Here is a 21,077-nt window from a genome sequence, read left to right as displayed (position 1 = left end):
CTTGATTTTTTGTCCGGTGGGAATTATCCCATTTTGGGGGTAGGCACGGGAGGAAACGTCCTAGATTCTATGCATTTTCGTCCTTGCACAGTAAAATCTTGACAAATAAAAAAATAGTGCAATAGTGGGGGCGGGCTTCTTTTCTATGACCCAACCCTCCCACGTACGTTACTGATATATAGCAACAATAAAATAAATGGTTTCGCTTTAAAAGGATGTCTGCACAATATTTGTCATCTCTCTCAGACACAGGTGCGACATAGACAAAACGCATTTACATAAAATTGTTTTTTATGATTTTTTTGTAATCTTAAAGTAAAATCACCAATTGCAAAAATGTTCTTAACTCAACGCTCTCTCTCGTGAGTATAATATTGATATAGAACAACGTTTCTTTTCAGGGTTCCGCCAAACTTAAGTACTTTTTTTCAATATTTTCAAGAAAATTACTTAAAAAAATTAACTTAAGATTAATAGAGGCTAGTGGGGAAAAAAATCGTTTGTATTAGAGAAAAAAAGAATGACTAAATAATAATGTATGTGGTAAAGTCTATACTTCTATAGTGTACTTACTACTTAATAAGTACTACTTATAGGCTTATACAGTATACAGAAATAAAAATGTATCGACAAGGACAAAATACCATATAACAGACTTGATGCTTAACCTATATTGGGTTATAATACTTATAATACAACTATCAACGATAAAGTCTAATAATTAATATTAAGAATATTTGTTATAAAAAAAGCAATTTCACTTACCTCGTTAAATTTATATTATTTTTATTTTTATTTAAAAATATTTTTTGAATTAAATACAGTAGATATGTATACGTATTATTATTATATGAAATCATTATAATTTTTATTGCAAATCATCCTTACATAAAAAGACACATTAAAATTATTGAAACAAAGTAGGGGTTCTAATTATCAAGCTGTTATAACTTGTTGTTAAAAGCTAAAAAGTAGGGACATAAAAAAGGGTTCCACAGATAAAAAAGTTTAAAAACGCTGAAATAGAACATAAGAACATAATTTTTAAAGTTGTAGTCCACTTTCAAATTGGTGCTGTGACAGGGGGTGCTCAGGGGGGGAGGTCAAACCCACTCCATGATAAATATATAAGTACCTACTAAATACATATAATTTTAATTTTAATTCATAATTTATATTATTTATTATTATTATATATTTGTTAAAAAACTGGACCTCCTTTCATTCAAAGATCTTGAGTACGCCTCTGGGGGGAGGGGATAGACGGACGAGGCAATCAGAGAAGCAGTTTCTTTGCCACTCACTTCTCAACGACAGATTCAGGAAACATGGAAGATAAAAACTTATATTGGGAAGCTTGACACCTGCTTCTCCAGTGCTTCGGAAGATTTTGGTTAAATTAAATTTAAAAATCTAATTCATGATTTTTCATAAATTTTTCTTACTGGAATATTTTGCAGAAATTTATAAATTATACGTCTTAGCTGAAAATAATATTTTATAAATTAGAATTTACATTAACTACTTTGCCATAAGAACAAATTACTTAGCGAAAAAAAAGACAATTTTTTTTGCTTAGAGACAAATTATATAATATGATAGTAATAATGTAGTAGGTACCTATTAACTATATAATAAAAAAAAATATTTTGACTAACAAGATTTTAACAATATTAACTATTTATTTACCTTTAAACAGTAAAATAATATTATGTTATATTTAAACTAATTTAATTTAGAGAGCATCATTTTTAAGAGGCTGTGGACTGTGCTTATTTGTTTTTCTAACTTATAAAAGTTACATGTTAGTTAGAAAAAAAGTAACTTAACTCAAATTTAACTAAAAATCAGTCATTTTTTTAAATAATAATGACTTATTTTTAGTAAAATATAATAATACTTAACTATTTATTAATAAGTTTACTAACATGTATGCCGTATGGGATGCTAGATAAATTAGTTATATTTTTCTTTTCTCAATAATGGTTACTCCTAAAATTATTCTGTTCAATATCCATTAGTCATGAGTTCATGACTCATTACATAAGTTTGAGTTGACATTTCTGTCAGGGTAGTTATACATAACATTTTAAGACACACATACGTATACATTATATTCTTAATCACACCTAAGTTATAGGCGTCAAAAGTGTCTACTATGACCAGGGCTGGCTCAATGTGGTACCAAAATAGGCAGCGGCTCTAGTGTGGGTGCGGCAAATTTCGAATGAATCAAAGTGATTTAATTATTATAATATAGCATGCTAAATTGTATATTCATTGTTCAAAATATACAAAAATAAATATGTAATAACTAATAAGTAATAACTAATAATAATATACTGTTGATACTTCGTTTACCGAGAACGTTGCCAAATGTAGCTGTAGCACTTCGCATTATTTTAACTATGTCTATGTCGGTCGCATCTGGTGAACGGAGCTTTCCCAAATTAAAAATAATTAAAAACTATTTGAGGTCTTCTATGAATCAAGAAAGGTTAAGTGATCTTGCTTCAATTCCTATTGAAAAGAAGTAATGGAAAACCTGGAGTTAAAAAATGTACCGACTGATTTTGTTCAAGAAAAGGCTCGCTAAATTAATTTTATTTAATATATTTTTAATTGTGTAGTTATATATTTTTTAATGTTTAATTAAATACATATTGTTGATCTATGATAACGATTAACGACACTGAATGAGTAACGATGGTCAAAAATATTAATTGTTCTATTTCATACCCAACATTTATTTTAATTGTATTATTATTATTTCATATTTTGTAAAGAAAACTGAGGTCAGTCAAAACATTTTTTTTTTAAAACAAAACAATGGTTTATAGTTAATTAATGTCCATATTTTATTCAACCCCCTCCTCTCCAAATAATTAACTATTGCATAGGGCCGCATAAATTAGATTTAATCCGGCCATCCCTGACTATGACTAGGATAGACATGGGGTGTGTGCACTCTTATAATCTACTATCTAAATAATATTTATAAATACATTACATTTTGAGAGTATGTAGTTACACTATTATTATAAATTATTATTTATTACTTATAACTTTTTAATTATTACTATACAATTTATACTATTTGCGATATACTTATACCTTATTTACTCATTTCACATAATTTGTATGAATTGGTATTTAAGTACCTATTATGTTATTTTGATCACTATTACAGAGCCCAGAAATAGTGCTACACAATTTGATAGTACAATTTAGTAGGTGGTTATTTAAAAACATAAATTATAATTAAATTTATAAATAATATTTGGTATTTTTAAACATTCATTTTGGAATAAAAACTTACCATGAAAATACAATTAATTCACTCATATATTATAACATAACATGGAAAAAAATTAACTCCTTATGTTACTTAGTTAAAAGTAACTTAACTTTTTAACTTGTTAATGCCCAGCCTTGGTTATTTGTTCAACGCTAGATTTTCATCGACCCAATATGGGTAAAAAAAATTTTTTTTAGTTTAATTTAACGTTTTGACATTACATCAGCAACTTATTTACCTACAGTAATATTATAATGACCGCTACAACATGCATATGTAAATTGATACAGTTATTGAAATCAACAATAATAATAACAATATATAACATTCTAATGAGTATTAAATTAGGAGAAAAATATATAATAAGTAGTATATCATTAGGGTATGGATTGTATTGCAAATACATATTTTTATTGGAATAAGATATTTTAAATCTGATAAAAAATTTGTACGAATTAAATTGTTCTAATTGAAATAAACCCAAATTTACTTTACATATTTTTACATATTTAGTAAATAAGTACATACATTTGATAGAAAATATCAGTATTGTAGAAAAACACAAGGGCACCAGTTGCGTAATTATGAGAGGGGGGGATTTAGGTGTTGTATCCATGGTACTATAGTATATTTTATAGAAATTAATACAAAACAAACCTGAATCCCCATGCCAGCTGTACATAACAAAGATTCTATAAATGATTTAAGCATTGTATAGGATTTGAATGCTTATTTTCTATAAAAACTTACTGAAAATGATGAAACTAAATTGTATTCTCTCGTGGTGTCTAATGATTCTTTGGTTGAATTAAAACTGTGTTGAACCAAGATACAACGATCTGGGAAAATATCTCGAAGTCTTGAGGCTCTAGATATTTGAATAAAGACATCTACCCTAATATTTATTTTCTCCTAAAAGTTCTATTACTTAAACTTACTTTACTAAACTTTACCAGTATCGACGTCATTGTCAGAACGTATGTTTTCAACTCTGAAATTAGTGAAAACATACTTAAGAAACACATTGTCTGAGGTTTCAATCTCAATTAAAATATATTCAATATTTTTCATAGTATACTTTCTGTCCTACAGATTAAATTTAAGTGTAATGCATTACTTTTTTATTCTACAGGGTCGATCAAATGTTCTTGCTATGTTGGCTTTTCATAAAAATTTTAAAATTGACCCTGAAGAAGTTGGCATATATAACATGCTTATGTATTTTTTCGATATTTACATATTATTAATATTTTTGGGTAAAAATGATTACATATTTATGTATATATTTTGATTTTTATATTACACCAAAGTCCGTTCCCTAGTTATCATTATAGTGTACAAAAACCATATGGCAATATGATATATTATAAATCTAGGCTAACATTATATAACACGTCAGGTTACATATTTTTACTTAAATTTCATCACTTAAGTTACTTTTTTATTTAAAAAGTAGGGTGTTATAAATAGTTCAATTTTTAAATATTACTACAAAATCAGTCCATAACGACTAATAAGTGGTAAGTATACCATTGATAATTATATAAATTGTATAGTAGTGTAGGTATAGCATTGATGATGTACATTGTTAATGGCTTAATGTTGTACATACACAAAATGTATGAGTATTAATTCCTGGGATCTTTAATAATATTATTGAATATTATCTAAAACTTTTGAAATCGTAATTAAATTTTATTGATTTTTAATTTTTCTCAAATATTGCAGGCCTTAGTTTTTGTTAGAGACTGAACTTGCATAACTTATTTTAATAACATGGAAAATAATACATGACTTCATAAAAATTATTTTTAAAATGTAATTTCATTACAAATGTGTTAATTCAAATAAAATATAAAATTACTTCAGCGTAACTGCGATTGTAATTTGTAATTTGAGTTACTTAACTACCTCACACTGGTCATTCATAAAGAACAAAAGCATGAAAAACGATTACGATAGAAATGTTGTGACATAAATAATTATTATATACTACTTTGAATGATGTTAAAAAATATTTTCAAATCTCTTTAATACTTTTTGATGGAATAAGTTGTAGAAATCGAAGAACATATTTTAGTAATTACTAATTAATAAGTAAAAAAGTTATTTTTTTTTATTACATTTGTAATATATTCAAAATTGCGATGTATTCAATGCTCAAAACAGTTTTGAATAATTGTACTCTAATATTTTACATCACCTGTAAAGATTCTAGTGAAAAATCACACTTATGTGAACAATGGTAGGTTAGGCTAGGCTATATTAGATTTAAAAAAAACTTAATTTATTTTATTTTATTTATTACTTAAAAATATTTTATACATAAGGCACAGAAAAAATGTTATTAATTAAATAATATTTTAATCACACACATTTCCATTAACTAAATGTGCATTAAAATAATAACTTATACAATAGTTTTATCTTTGATGTTTACAATAATTAATTTAAAATTATCAATATATCAGTAATAGAATAATATTCAATTAAACTCAAAATAATAATAATAAAAAAAAATTTGTACCTATATTGTTAATCTATAATAGTAATTCAATTAAACTAATTAATGTCTACAAAAAAGTTAGGTAGTTAAGATTGATATAAAAAGTACTAAATTTATCAATATTGTTCGCCACCCATTATTATTACCAACCTTATTGGTATATTGGTAGAAAATAATAAATGAGTAAATTTATAATTCACAAAAACACAATTTAAGATCTCAAATCTTGAAATTATTAATTACAATGTATATATATACACAATTTAAAAGACATAAGCAATTAATACTAGGTACCTGTAGGGCCCCCGATATTGTTACTGTTACTGCCAGCAGATACAGTGGAAACACCATCACAGCCCAATAATGATGTAATATTCGGGGAATTTGATTGTTGTTGAGAGTTAGTTAAGCAAGAAGAGGCAGATGACACTATGGAAGAAGCATTGTTTAACTGTTGCTGCTGCTGTTGAATTGATAAACTTGATCCTCCAAGTAAGCTTTGCTGTTGCTGTTGGGAATTTGGTCCCCCTAATGAAGTGACAGACGATAAAATATTCAGAGGTGGTGGTGGCGGTGGTGCTACAACACTGCTAGTACCATAACAATTGCTACGTAATGCTCTATACTTATTAAGTTCATTAGGGAATGTTTGTCCCAAGTCCGTGAGTACATTGGCTTTGAATTTTTTCAAAGCATCAATCTTTCCTTTGACCTGTTCATTTTTATGTAAGGCTTTTTCTATACAGTCCTTAGTATAAAGCTGAGGGTTACGCCCTCTATCAATATACCTAATTTGAGAAAAAGAAACAAAAGCAATTAATATAAAAATATCATGAAAATTGCTAATACAGTGCACGCTGCTTATAAGACTCACTATGGGAGCAGCACAAAGTGAGTCTAATAACGGAATGAATCTTATAGGCAAAGTTGCTTTAATTTGAATCTACTTTACTACATATTTCATACTTATTTTTGAATAAATTTAAAAATTCTGATAAAAAAATCAAAATGATAATACATATTATAAAATTCATTACATAGTAATAAAAAATTATAAAAGATGTATGATGTTATTTATTATTTAGGAAAAAAATTTGTAATTTTGGTCACGATAACTGTGCCAGATAATAGGGAGAATGTTTATAACCCATGCTACAATAACAATAATTACGAAAAATGTGAAATGTGATACAATTTGTTGTGCACACACACACTATGAAGCATGAATTGAAATCAAAAATAACACCCCAAAAAAATATAATTTTTGAAAACTTATTTGTTTCTAAACTTTAACCAAAAATGTTTATTTTTATGAAATTTGAGTCTTATAACCAAATGTTTAATAATGTATTTGGATACGTCTGAACAGTTCCAGAAAACTTTGAACTATTAGGCAACTGAACCTTATATCCGTGAGTCTTATAAATGGCGCCCATTGTATTTAATTCTAATAAATATGGCTCAGATTATAAGCACTAAAATGTTGATTAAGTTATTATCTTAATAAAAATAATTGAATTAATTACTCTTAACCTAATTCTTTTTTAAAATAAAAAACAATCATTTTAATGATGCTAACATATGATGTAAGCCTTACAATAGATATTATGAGACTGTAAATTAGGGTTGCCATAAAAGTTCAAGTACTGACCGGGACATTTACAAAAATAATTTGAACATTTTTTTTTTTTTAATATTAAAATTTAGAACGCAGTGTAATGAATATATATATATATAATATAGAATAAAACAATAATAGTATTGAATTATGAAAGACATTAAAATTAGAAGATACATTTGATTAACGAAATATTATTTATTTATTCTGAAATATTATATTTTTCTGACTTTTTCACCTGTTTCAATAGCTCTGGTTTTCCCATAGCGCACGTATGAAATTCGACGTGAAATTCATGGTTTTAGAATACAAATATAATTTTTATAAAAACATAATTTATTATAATTATTGGTACTAATATTATTTACACATAACCGGGACTTTTGTAGGGTCTAGTGGGACGACCGGGACAGAAGTCATGAACTGGTGACATGTCCCGGTGTACCGGGACGTATGGCAACCCTACTGTAAATGCAAAAATACTATAATTATACTCACTCAAATACCTCCAAAGGTACATGAATGTCTTGTACATTAGATTTCAGTTTATTAATTTCTTGTAAACCAGTGACGGCATTTTGACTGTATAAGAATAAACAAAAATTAATAACAAAAGAAATTTCTAGACAATCATAATAATCAATAGTGAACAATTTTTAATACATTTTTTGATTCAATACAGTCTGCCCTTGGGGTTGGAAGTCGGCTACTATTATTCGTATTTGTCGCACATTTTCCACAAACATTTCCAACTGGGTTTCCAAGTCTTCCAACGGCGACGATGAACTCGACGAAGCCATTATCACGATATCTGATTGAAACGAGACGATGATCAATTATTTACGTATGACATATATCATAGTAGTAATTTAAAAAAAATGGAAACTGAAATGTAAAATCTTAACTCACTAATGTTTTAATATAGAGTACTTAACATAGCCGCCGACCGACTACACTACGACTAATCACTTAGCGTTAGACATTGTTTTGATCTTTGTTGTTATCAATATTTGATATCAATATAGAAACTGGTGAGATTCACTTCCATGATCGCCGCTTAGATCTTGTTTTTACGTCCCCTCCAAACATATTGAGCGGGCCCAGCATAGCCATAGAATGTTATACAATTATTATTATAAATTCATGTCCTAATAATATTAGAAAGCTATATTATTATTTTGTGGCTGACACTAACCAGTTAAAAATTAAAATTAAGTTAAATGAATCGTTACTTTTTTTTTGGAACTTATTTTTAACTAAATTAGTTACATTTTCAATTTAAATTGTCAATTGTATACTAATCATTTATTTTTATTTTTGTTCATAATTCAGAGAAATTTCGAAGAATATTCTATAGGAAATGTATAACTATAGGTTATTGTGATTAATGATTATTTTTTATTGACATATAATTTATAATTCAATGATTGTCATATATTATGAACATAGACATAAAAATATTATAATAATATTATGTCTATGATTATGAACATAGTCCTATAATTTATATAAATGTATCACTCTTACCCCCACAAATATGACTAAATTACACAACTCAAATTCATCATTGATGTAGTTTTCTTATCAATTTGAGTAAAACAATTTGTAGTTAAGTTAATTTATTTTATCAATTCATTTTTTACTAAACGATGCTATAACAAATACATTAGTTAGTATTTAACTTAACTTAAAAAGTTTAAAAAAATTGTTGGTTTTTAGAATTTTTTTGTGTCAGAAATAAAATTAGTAATTACTCATAACTATGATATTATTTTGTTGTCATCTTCTTTTATACTTCAGTAAGTACTTATATTATATACATAGGGATTTGCATATGCCCGTATACAAATTTTTGTAAATTTATATAATATAAACATTAATATATTAAAATGAATACGCACGTCCTCGTCTTTTCGTTCTATAGATATGAAAAAAAAAATTTAAGCTCATCTTTAAAAATACACGTATTTATTTAACATATAAAATGCTGTTATGCTCCCTTCAACCTTTGCGCAACACATAGTGATCATTAATACTTTATCATGTGACAGTGAACAATAATATATTTCTTTAAAATTATAAAAATAGGTAATGTTTTTGAACTTACAACCAGCCAATTGGGTTGCTTTTAAAATCAGACAGTGGAAATAAAAATATATATAGGTATTTAATGAATTTTGATGATTGCTATTATTTTTTAAACTATGAAAAAATAATAAAAAATATATAAATAATATAATATAAATAATAAAATATACTTAAGTACCAAGTACAAGCGTCAAGCAAGTAGGTACCTACTTTTTTACATTTTACCTACTGTATGTTATAAACTTACAATTGTTATTACAAACCATTTTCTTTAGGTATTTAAATATATTAATAAGTGCATAATATTGAACAGTGAACACTAGTCTAATTATATTCATGTGCTTGACATGCTATATTAGGAATATATTATGTCAATTTTTAGAATTACTATTACAGTATGACCGTGAGGGATTACAATTGTAAAATATTGAATAAGAAATACAATGGATCATCTATACTTATACAATGAAAATTCGATAAAACGTTCATTGGTACTTAAATAAGATAACACGGGCTGCAGTAAAAATGGCAAACCTTAAAAATATCATACACAATTTGTATACATTATAGAAGTCGGAAAATTTTAGGCTCATTACATTACTTGCTAGTTGTTTCATATCGAAAATAAAACAATATCTAGGTTAATGAAGAAAACCAATTATTAAAAAAACATTGTGATATTCGTATAGGTAAACGCACTACGCAGGTCACAGGTGTTAAAATAAATAAGTATATCACACTACTTATACACAATGCACTAGTCGGTGTCACTTTGGTAGATGACTTTAAGAGTACTAGATAGAACTATAATATTACCGTAGAACTGTTGCATAAGCATAGAACTACATACAGTATCTGTAATTGTGATACATGTGTCATGTACAAAAATTAAAAACAGTAACCACGAGAATCGAGAATAAAATTTAATAAATATATTAGTACTAAATCCGGTGACAGATATAAAAATAAATTGCTGTAATGGAAGAAAGGCTGATGGTAGAAAAATAAAAAGAGTAGAATAGAATCAGTGATTGTTCATTGATCGATGTATACATTATAATTTATACTTAATTATTGTTAAATTGTTTATCAATAAACACAATAATTATGTTAAGTTCATAGGTCTATGATATGCACTATACAGACATACAGTCAACTCATATAACGAAGATCTTGATACAATAAATAAAATTGTCGTTCCCTAGAAAATCTTGTGAACCATATAACGAAAAATTAAATTTTTTTTTCATTTCGATAAAACAAAGACTTTTTAGCCAAAGCTCGAGCTTTGTAACTTGTAGGTTATGTAACAGACATTTTCAGCTTTGGAGCTTTCTATTACGAATTTAAAATTTTTATTAAGATAAGATTAAGATAGGTACACGTCTGCTCAGTCATTTTTTTAAGGAATTTTCACTAGTCGACTATACATTTGTTATTTTTGTTCTCAAAATAAATAGTCAATGAATTATAGTATGATAGTATTATTTCATGTTCCTCTTAATAATTAAAAATTAAATCTTAATGCTAAAAGTAAATGGTAAAAATTAATAAAAAAAGTTAGGTATAATTTATTTAAAAGAAAAGGTAATTTCAAGGAAGATATTCTTTATAATATTAAACTGTATAATCTAATTATTAACTTGTATTATTTATAAAAATAACCACTTGTTTTACTATGCTTATTTCATAGATTAAAAATATTTATGAAAATTATTATCAATATATTATATTTTGAGGGTACCTAAACGGTTTTTTTAAAAAACTTTTTGATGAATGAACAATTTAAATGAGTTTCTTGGTCTGAAGGTTTGTAAGGTCGTTTCTACAATAATATATACATTTTATAATCAATAATAGGACAATATGTAGATAAGTAGGTACTTTTACTTATATTATATTCTTATAGGTACCTTCAAATTTATTCATTACCTAATTATTTTGGTACCTTGTATAAAAATTCTCCTTTATAAATTGTTTGTAGCCCTATCTTTAAAAATATAGTCAACTAGGTGGCAAAATATTTTCACTAGGTGACATTTGTTATTACTTATTATTAGGGTGCGGATTTGTATGTATTTACATATTTGTCGGGCATGATAATATTCGAATGATTCCTTTATAGAAATATATGTTACAGGATTTTCTGATTATTTTAAGCTATGTTAGATATTACTTATTTTCACATATTTTTACATATTTTCACATATTTTTACATATTTTACTCGTGTTACATATTTTTGTTAAATATTGAGCTATTTACAAAATTAATAATGTATCACCGTTTTATATTTTGTGTTATCTTCTCCAGGTTAAATTAGATCAGAATTTTCCGAAGTTGATTTTTTGATATCAACTAAAAAAATTTTTCCTTAAAGCACCCTGTCATGTAAATTTATTTAAAGTAAATTACCCCCAAACACCTCTTTCCCTGGAGCCAGTGATAACTTGCTGGGGTACTTGGTTACATGCTGCTGCATATTGTTGCGACAATTTAAGTTTCATTGAAAATATGATTTCCAAAATTGAAATAGATGTTGTTTCAGCATCCTAACTCCAATGAATAAATACTTGTTAATTTGAATGTATTCCTAATAATTAATGTTAATAAAATAGCAATAAAATATAGTGTTATATAATTTATATTTACTTACCTATTTAATATACTAATTTTATAAATTTTTTTTCAAGAATAAAAACATTTTTTTTACATATCTTGTATTTTTAATTATATATTTGGATAAAATTAAATACATATATATGTACATATTTTTTAATTTTGAATACATACAAATCCGCACCCTACTTATTATTAATAATTAATTTCTCAAGAAAAGAAAACTAGGTCTTACCGAGTATTCTAGTGTGGAGGCCCATGAGTTATTATGTATACATGAGTATACTTATTAGTAACATACATGGAAAGTTTTTTAAAAATTATTAATCATATAATATAAAGAAAAATATGTGTGTACTGTCTAGTAAAAATATTAAAATTAATCATGATAAAAAATCATTATTTATAAACTTGAAATGCTAATAATCAGAATATAGAACATTAATAGAAAAATAGATATTGTACAGTAATATAAATTCATAAAAAAAAAAGAAAAGAAAAAGAAAAGTATAGGTATTTTATAATAGTATGTCAAAGTCAAATTCACAAAAAAGCCTAGTTTGTAAGATCTTTCTTAAACCTACACAGTGGAAAATTGTGTAGGTAATTGTGCCTGTTGTATGAGGCCACTGTATTGTATAATGATTTTTAGCATACCTGGTACCAACACCATGACACAAAGGTAGTGGTCATTATGGTTTTATACGAAAAGGACTAATAATTTTAAATATAAATTTTTAATATTTAAAACATCAAAAGAGTTGTTTTATCTTTATTTAAAGTGATCTTAATTAGCATATTTTGAATAGTTTAAAATCGAGAGAGAGAGTAACATAATGAACTAATACTTAGTTTTGTGCACATTATAATATGATGAGACATCTTTTTACTATAGTTATTGCTGCCTAACATTCCTGGCTAAACAAACCTTTTTTGTAACAATACTATCATTAATTGAATGAGACATTTCAATTTTAAACAAGAACATTTTTTTTACTTAATCATAAATTAAATAAACCTGGTGTTTAGATCAACATTACACAAGTTTTACATACATAAATTTATATATTTTTAATGATACAAAATTATTATTATGAAACTTCTCAAAGGTTTAAACATAACTGGTTTGTCAAATGGAAACACACACTCTTCAGAATACTGTTTTACTTTAATTATGAAATATAAATTAACTATATGCTATTATTAATTGCAAGCAATTTATTATTATTATATAATTATATTTGTAAGTTTTGTAACGGTATATAAAAAATATTATAGCATAAGGGACCGTCACCAGGTGATAAATTTTATGTGGTGTTGTGATAGAGCTATAACAAACGAGTGCCCTTAAATTTGTATTTTTAGTTAAAAAATTGAATTAAAGATGAGTTAAAACTTTTGTACTTATAAATAGTATAACACAACTCATATTATACTTTAATATTTACAATAACTATTTAACATTTTTGCATAGACATATTACTTTTACATCACTTGAAGGGTGGGCGGGAATAACATGCTACGTAACAGTTTTTTCAATTTTCATGTTTTTGCGGAATAACGTGCTATGAAGCAATCTCGATATATTTTAAGAATCGAAAAATTCCCAGAATGTTTTTTCGTACACAATCATTGTGTATACTTCGAAACCGGCGATTAGTTGACTATTAAAACGTGCTATGTGCGTTAAGCGTTTACTATTCACTAAAAATAAATAATAAAATATTGTAGTGTTATAGTCGAATATGGAAGAACGTGCTACGTGCGTTCCAAATACATTAAAAAAATATGTATGATACAGTTTTCGTTTTTAGTTGTTCCTGAACATTTACGAATTGCTACATAGCACATTATTCCCGCCCACCCTTCACTTGTTAAAGCACTGTGCAAGATGTATATATATTTTAACAATTAAGTGCAGACATTTTGTTCTTGTAATACTTTCCTGAAATAACAAAAAAGGAATCACTAAATACAATACAGTATTAAGAATCTCAGAAATGTTTATTAATTTTCTTAGCAATTTTTTTCTACAAATAAGATTTGTAATCTAAACAATTATTATTAAAAACTACAATAGTAAATCAATGGTTCAATTGAAAAAAAGGACAAAATTCAATTTTGTAATAGAATAATATACGGATTAATATTAAAATAGTTATTATACACACACATAATATAGTAAAATGTAAAAAAAATCTTACTCAAAATAATAATTATTTTGTAAAATTTAAATTTAAATTTATATTTAAATATTATAATAGTATAACTTTTCACACATGATTAAATTATACTTATATCCAGAATAATATTTACTAAAGTAATATTATTATTACTACACTTAATAACTATCAGAAAAAACTGCTAGTCAAATTATAATAATAGCAAATATATTTGTATAATTTAATGGAAAAAAAAATATTGTTATGGTCCGTGGGTAAATTAAAGATACATTATTAAGATTTGTCATTACTAATAAATATAGATGTATAATAATAGTAAAAAGAATGTAGAAATCACTGAGACTACTCCGGATAAAAAAAAAAATGAGGGTGAATATTTTTTTTACTTTGAGAATAATTTTTTTTTTAGTTATAAATTTAACGCCTGGCTCCACGCCTAGCTACACCACCTCTTCCTCCACGACCTCTACCACCACGTCCTCTAGTAGGTTTTGGTGGAGTTACTATCTTCACCATTACAGGCAATATTGGTATTGCGGCTGGCACTGGTTTTAAATTTTCAATTTTAATGTCTTCAATTTTAATTTCTTCAATAACAGGTTTCTCTTCATTTTCAATCACTTCACTTGATTGTGGTTCACTTGTATCCATTTCATTGATTTCTTCTTTGGGATCTTCCAATTTTATGCGTTTAACAGCTCTGCCCTCCTAAAATCATGAAAACCCTGAATCAGTATATAGGACGATACATACAAATATCCCAAAACAGTAATGATCTGGGTCTAGCTGTTCTGGGGTTATCGGTTAAAATAAATATACATATATTTGGTAATAAACAAACCTCAGGATCAACTTCAACTTTTACAGTTACATCATTTGCGATTTCGACAACAGCATCAACTTTTTCCTCTTTTATTTCTTTTAATAAAACTTCACCTTCCTTAGGAGTATCATCCTTCTCAATCACTTCATCAATGCCTCGTTTCTTACCTCCCGAAGTAGCTTCTTTCATTTTGGTCATTGTAGTGTAATTGATGTAATGGGCCGCAGTCTGACAATGGATTGAAACTCGTTGTTCATCCAGTAAGAAACAATTACACAATCTACACACATATCCCTTTGAAGAGATCAATAATTCTTTTCCTAAATATAACATATAATTATTTCAGTGAATATTGGTTAGAAAAAAATAACATTGTTTCTAGTAATCAATTCATATTTTAAAGGGTACAACAATAATAATAATGCGAATAAAATGGTTATTATTATTAATATTGAATGATAATTTTATCATTATTTTAGTAAATGTATTTCAAATTATGAATTAAATTAAGTTGAAACTAGTTTAAACCTTTAAAGAATAAAAAACAAATGCATAATCAAAAAGCTTATGTGCATTCTTCTTTTTAATGAGTTTATTTTTTATCTATTTACTGGCCATTTTTAAGCAACTATTTATTAATATAGAATATATTAAAAAATTATTACTATGTATACAATTGAACAATAATTTCATATGCATTGGATTTTTTTTTACCTATGGCCACCTTTGGATCATAAGCCGCAAGTTGATTTTCTTTGTTAGTTGCCGATTCATTCGCAGCATTATCTTCTTTTAATGATTGATCAGCAACTGCATCTTCTGCAGTCGATTCTTCTCCCGTGGCAATAATATCTGATGCATCCATTTCTTCTTGTTCTTCCTTCTTTTCTTTACTTTCTTCATCTTGTTCTTTGTCATCAGTTGTAATGGCAGTATCTGCAGTATCTGCAGTATCTGCAGTATCAGCAGTATCTGCAGTATCAGTAGCATCAGCAGCAGCATTAGCCTTATCTACATTAGTTCCAGATTTAGCCAAACTTTTCTTTCCACCACGATGATGTTTTTCTCCAGTTCCACCTTCTAACTCTAATTTTAATTTAGTAGCGTCACGATCACCGAGCATTTCATATTTTTTGGCAACAGGCATCTGATCCTGATCTTGCTGGTCTTCTTCTAAATACACATATAATACATATTGTTTAACATATAATTAAATTTAAATGTAATAGGTATAAAAAAAAAATTAACCTTCAATTTTAATCATGTCAATCAGATCAAATTCATCATCTTTTAAGTGAGGATGTTCAACATTGCGCATTTCGGATACTTTCTAAAATTAACATCATTATATTTATACACCAAATTCAAGCAGAATAATTTTTATTTACCTTTAAATGTCCAGCTGTAAGCTTGTGTTCATCCATTTCAAGTCGTGTATGGAATAAGGCATCACACAATTTGCATTCAGGATGTAAAAATTGTTTAAGTTTCTATACAAATTTATTAACACTTTGTACTATATAATTTTGTTTAAGACATGTTTAAATATAAATTCCTACCCTGTGTCTATCGCTCTTTCGATGCCCAGTCAGTGGTCCATAAAAACGTACATCGCACATCGGGCAATAGCTACGTAGAAGTGGTTTAGAACCAGAGCTGCCACCTGCATTTTTACCATTGCCACTATTAGATTTATGTTTGTTGTTTGTAACGCGTTCTAAATCAATTTCTCTTTGGTTTTCAACAGCTTTAATTTGATGTCTCATAAAATCAACACGCATTCTGTATGCTTCATCCAAGTAATTCATCATCAATTCATGAGGTCTTCCGCGTACATGTTTTTCAAAAGACTAAAATAATGCAAAATTAAAAACTATGGATCATAGTTTTTATGCAATAACAATTTTACCATACCTCAGAATCCCACATGTGCTTGGAACATACATGACAATAAAGTACGGCTGAAGGGACACCAACATAAGACACTTTTTTGTCAGCATCCAATTGTTCCTTAGTTCTCTCACGATCATTTTGTCTAAAACATTATGGGAACATTAAGTATCAAATGTAAAAACCTATTTGTAAGATTAATTATATTCGAAAAGTTATATAATACCCTTTTTTGTTTTCATCATTAACTTTTCCTGCAGATTTACGTTTATCTCCATCTTTCATTCCACCCCCTGATTTACGGCCTCCTCCAGAAAATCTATTGTGTGGATCACCACCACCCCGGCGCTAAAACATTATTTAGATTAAAGCAATATTAAATGTAATTATTTTATTAAATATAAATTAAATACCCTGTTATCTTTATTGAATCCTCCATGACCATCTTGTCTTTGGCGCATACCCATATGGGACATTCTAGGACCACCATTGCCCCAATTTCCACTTCGATTTGGACCACCACCATAACCACTTCCTGACTAAAATATAAATTATAATAATTAAAAGGATGTTTAAGATAACTTTTCTATTAATTTTACATAGAACTAGTGAAATATCTAGAATGGTACTACTATAATAAATCATGAGAGGAATGTTCACTGCGTCAAACCAAACTCATCCAGTCAGCTCACCTTCGCAACCTAACCATGTTTTTGGAACTGAACACAGGCGGTAAACAACTTTTAGTATATAAATACAATCAGAAGGGGGCTCTGCAAGAGGTTGGATAATCCTACAGTGCTCCATAATTCAGTAGAGGACATTTTGCTTGTCAAGGAGGACGAAGAGTGTACAAAACCGCTAATGGAAAGACAAATTAGATAAAGCTAACCTATTGTTGTTTATTTATCTTTTATTCTATGTAAATTATGTAGGCTCTAGCCACCATATGGCTTATGTATTAAGTATATGTATTTGTTTGATGATTTTTTGGTAATTATTGTAAAATAAACTATGCAACTGAAGTAGAAGTAATACTAATGTGGTTCTTACTTCAATTATGGTACACCACAGAAAAAAAATGTAGATTCTAAGGTATCTAAATCTTATTTTAAATAATTTTAAAAATGATTTCAACAAAATTGAACGAATAAAGCATTGAAAAAAGAACTCAAATGTAGATAGTTAATAATTATAACTTATAAAGAGATATGGGCTAAACTTTATTTAACAAATTTTAAAATTCAATAATGCCTAGTAAAAATGAACATTGTGTACTTTCTGTCACACATTTTGGACTTGACAGTATGCTTGCACTATTTGAGATATCTGAGAAAAGTTTGAGAACTCATATTTACTTTATAAATATTTTAGTTCAATCCGTTTCATATAAGTTAAAATTTATAGAAATATTAGTTAAAACTATACTATAAGTTATGATTGTTACATGTTGTGATTTAAGTCAGTACTATTATAAAATTTAATTGAATACTTTGATACAATTTTAAAAATTATAACTTAAATTCAATATTATTAAGTTTATACCAAACACACTTTATTCGGGTTAAAGGTGTCGAATACATAAAAAGGTTCCCTAAACTTAAATTTCTTAGCTAATTGTTATACTTATTAACATTTGCCGGTGTCAACCACTAGTTGACATGACTAAACAGGTGCCCGTAGCTGATATCAAGTAACTGGACATGAGTGCACGGGCACCCATGGTGACATGCGATATTCTGTCTCTTGTTAGGAATTTAGGAAGGTGGCTAATGCCGTACTCATTTGTTATTTTTGTTGGGCATTCAGTAACATATGTCAATTACTTGCCATAGCTAGTATTAATTTGTCGTGATCTTTACATTTTAACGACAAATTTGTAACCCTCGCCCACACACAAGCAACACGACTATCGACAGCGGTGATAGGCCGAATCGATGTAGGCATTTAACACGTTAACAGTTTTTGATTTTTTTATGTGTGTAGGTACCTATAACTGTAAATAGATTATTCTAGGGAATGACTGTTCTAAAAAGACTCATAAAATACTTCTATAGATTACAATCAACGAGTACCAAGATGAACTGTAATTTCTCGCCAATTATCATACAGATGCTATATCACCTTAATTTAGTAAAATGTAACAATAATTTGCCTGACAAACAAGCAAGAGTTTATAGTTACCATTGAATTAGTTGATGTTAATAACTTGCTGATTATGTTACTGGCCATTGCCAATTGAGCGGGTGGAGGATGCCCACCTTGTTGAGACTGTCGCGGTAACGGACCACTGGAACCAGGGCTAGATTGCCAAGGATTAACTGAGCCACCTCCGGCTCGGTAACCACCGCCGTTGTTGTACCGGCCGCCACCATAACCACCGCCTCCGCTACCATAACCACCATATCCACCGCCACTTCGTCGGTTGTACGCCATCGGAGTGTTTCGAATATTAGAACGCAAACGGACGACAAATAATCGGTGTAAACTGACTCGACTCGACTATAAACAGTACCGACTGTAAATAGACGCAGGAGCGCGACAGCAAAAATCGATTTGAATGAGGGGCCGCAGTATGCCGTATTTACCTAAACACAGAAATCAGTGTGAAAATTGCAGGGCAAAATGAGTTTAAACGTCGCTAACAAATAATAGCGATGAAAAAACCGGGACGAGGTACCGTACCTGAATACTTTGAACACTAATCGAAACCAACGTCGTCGACCACAACAAAAAGATGGCGTCCAATCGCCAGTCCGCACTCGGTTTGTTGTAGTCAGTGCTCGATGCGGGCCGGTGTAGCGGTGTAGCCGCCGCCGGTTTCGTGGCGGTGGCGTCGGCGTCAATGGTATCAACAAACACAGTGTGACCAACATGACAAGTTTAGCGGCAACGATCAATATGAATATTATTGTGTTTAATATCATCGTATACATTTATAAAGAATAATTGCACTAATGCACTAAGGCTGGGGCTGTTCACGACGAATTCTGCCCCGTTTCAAGCGCTTCGTATTCCGCCGCGTTTTGTGACCGGTTATAGCCCATCCTAATTTAAAACAACATATAATCAAGAGTTTGCGGCTTTATTACCTCTGAGATAGTCCGCAAAACGGCATAACTTAAGCTGACCGGTGTTTTCCACCGTGGTTGGAAACGCGGCGTATTAAATCCGTGTTATAGCTAATCCGATATGAACTATAATGCATTTTGAATTCGACGGAATACGCAGCCTTCGAATCTCGGCGGAATACACCTTGTATAGCCCCGGCCTAATAATCTAATAGAGTGATTACTGATTATTCAATTTATTCCGTATCGTTGCATTTCCCAGTGCCTACCCATCATGTTAGTACTTAGCTGCCAGGCTGCTTCATAGACCATAGCAAACCTAACCTAACGATACCATAGCGCTATTAGGTCACTACCATTACGCATTAATTTATTCTAATAATCGTTGCTTTTTCTTTGCACTTCAGACACATCGATGGCGAGTGCCTCCATAGAACTTAAATATTTTTACGCATTGATTTTTGACCAGTTCCTCCGTACGAAAACGAAAAACACCAAAATGCTGAATACCTACTATAATAATTAATAGTAAAATTAATATAGTCATCTATCGTCTATAATAATATAATATATTATATCATTATAATATATAGAAAGATGTACCACTTGTCGAATTATCCCGAGCCTATTATATTTATTGTTGTGTGTGGACTGCCAGAGATCCAGATGACTGCAGATGCTGGTGGTTTTTTTTTGATAAATACCTAGTTGAAGACAATTTCAAGTTTCAACAGTAATATATTGTTAGTTTATTTCTATTTAATTTGAGTAAAATTTTAAAGATGCCTTTATATAGGTATATTATATCAAGTATTTAGTAGCATATAAAGACAATAAAGTATAAAATGTTATTTTGTTTTATAAGGCTACTTTTTGAAGCATAAAGTTTCGATTTATTTTTTTTTATTATAACACTTCGTAATTTTTAAATATATTATCATATAACATAGGTATATTTTTATTGTATTACATACTTGCAATTA

At 28.4% G+C, this 21,077-nt stretch overlaps 2 protein-coding genes across 3 annotated transcripts; both read right to left on the bottom strand.

The window, feature by feature from the left end:
* Positions 1–5,787: 5,787 nt before the first annotated feature.
* LOC111034364 (mediator of RNA polymerase II transcription subunit 10) lies at positions 5,788–8,418 on the bottom strand. 2 transcript variants are annotated; one of them, XM_022315546.1, is made up of 4 exons: positions 8,332–8,418; positions 8,086–8,233; positions 7,921–8,004; positions 5,788–6,592 (listed from the first exon to the last, which is right to left on the bottom strand). In XM_022315546.1, the coding sequence occupies exons 2-4, from the start codon at positions 8,220–8,222 to the stop codon at positions 6,091–6,093; spliced, it is 723 nt and encodes a 240-aa protein (XP_022171238.1). In that variant the 5' UTR covers positions 8,223–8,233; positions 8,332–8,418; the 3' UTR covers positions 5,788–6,090. The 2 variants fall into 2 exon arrangements, with proteins under 2 accessions (XP_022171238.1, XP_022171239.1); XM_022315547.1 differs by having other exon boundaries at positions 5,789–6,332; positions 6,402–6,592; positions 8,086–8,398.
* A 6,181-nt stretch (positions 8,419–14,599) lies between these two features.
* Positions 14,600–19,840, bottom strand: LOC111034361 (zinc finger protein on ecdysone puffs-like). Its single transcript, XM_022315542.1, has 11 exons — positions 19,709–19,840; positions 19,208–19,611; positions 17,437–17,562; positions 17,250–17,371; positions 17,048–17,168; positions 16,693–16,983; positions 16,522–16,623; positions 16,382–16,463; positions 15,848–16,306; positions 15,152–15,453; positions 14,600–15,018 (listed from the first exon to the last, which is right to left on the bottom strand). Exons 2-11 carry the CDS (start codon positions 19,457–19,459, stop codon positions 14,728–14,730), a joined length of 2,148 nt encoding a protein of 715 aa, XP_022171234.1. The 5' UTR covers positions 19,460–19,611; positions 19,709–19,840; the 3' UTR covers positions 14,600–14,727.
* Between the last annotated feature and the right edge of the window lie 1,237 nt (positions 19,841–21,077).

Source organism: Myzus persicae, unplaced genomic scaffold, assembly GCF_001856785.1.
Source record: "Myzus persicae strain clone G006 unplaced genomic scaffold, MPER_G0061.0, whole genome shotgun sequence".
Classification (NCBI taxonomy): domain Eukaryota; kingdom Metazoa; phylum Arthropoda; class Insecta; order Hemiptera; family Aphididae; genus Myzus; species Myzus persicae.
The sequence above is the reverse complement of the archived record's forward strand: the minus strand, read 5'-3'. Positions and strand labels throughout refer to the sequence as shown.

Excerpts from the sequence above, each read along its gene's own strand:
- LOC111034364 (XM_022315546.1), bottom strand. The coding sequence starts at position 8,222 with ATGGCTTCGTCGAGTTCATCGTCGCCGTTGGAAGACTTGGAAACCCAG. Across the intron at positions 8,005-8,085 it reads ACTGTATTGAATCAAAAAAT|TCAAAATGCCGTCACTGGTT; the intron begins GTATTAAAAATT and ends ATTCTTATACAG. Across the intron at positions 6,593-7,920 it reads GTACCTTTGGAGGTATTTGA|GTATATTGATAGAGGGCGTA; the intron begins GTGAGTATAATT and ends TTCTCAAATTAG.
- LOC111034361 (XM_022315542.1), bottom strand. The coding sequence starts at position 19,459 with ATGGCGTACAACCGACGAAGTGGCGGTGGATATGGTGGTTATGGTAGC. Across the intron at positions 17,372-17,436 it reads GATTCAATAAAGATAACAGG|CGCCGGGGTGGTGGTGATCC; the intron begins GTATTTAATTTA and ends ATAATGTTTTAG. Across the intron at positions 16,464-16,521 it reads TTACAGCTGGACATTTAAAG|AAAGTATCCGAAATGCGCAA; the intron begins GTAAATAAAAAT and ends TGTTAATTTTAG.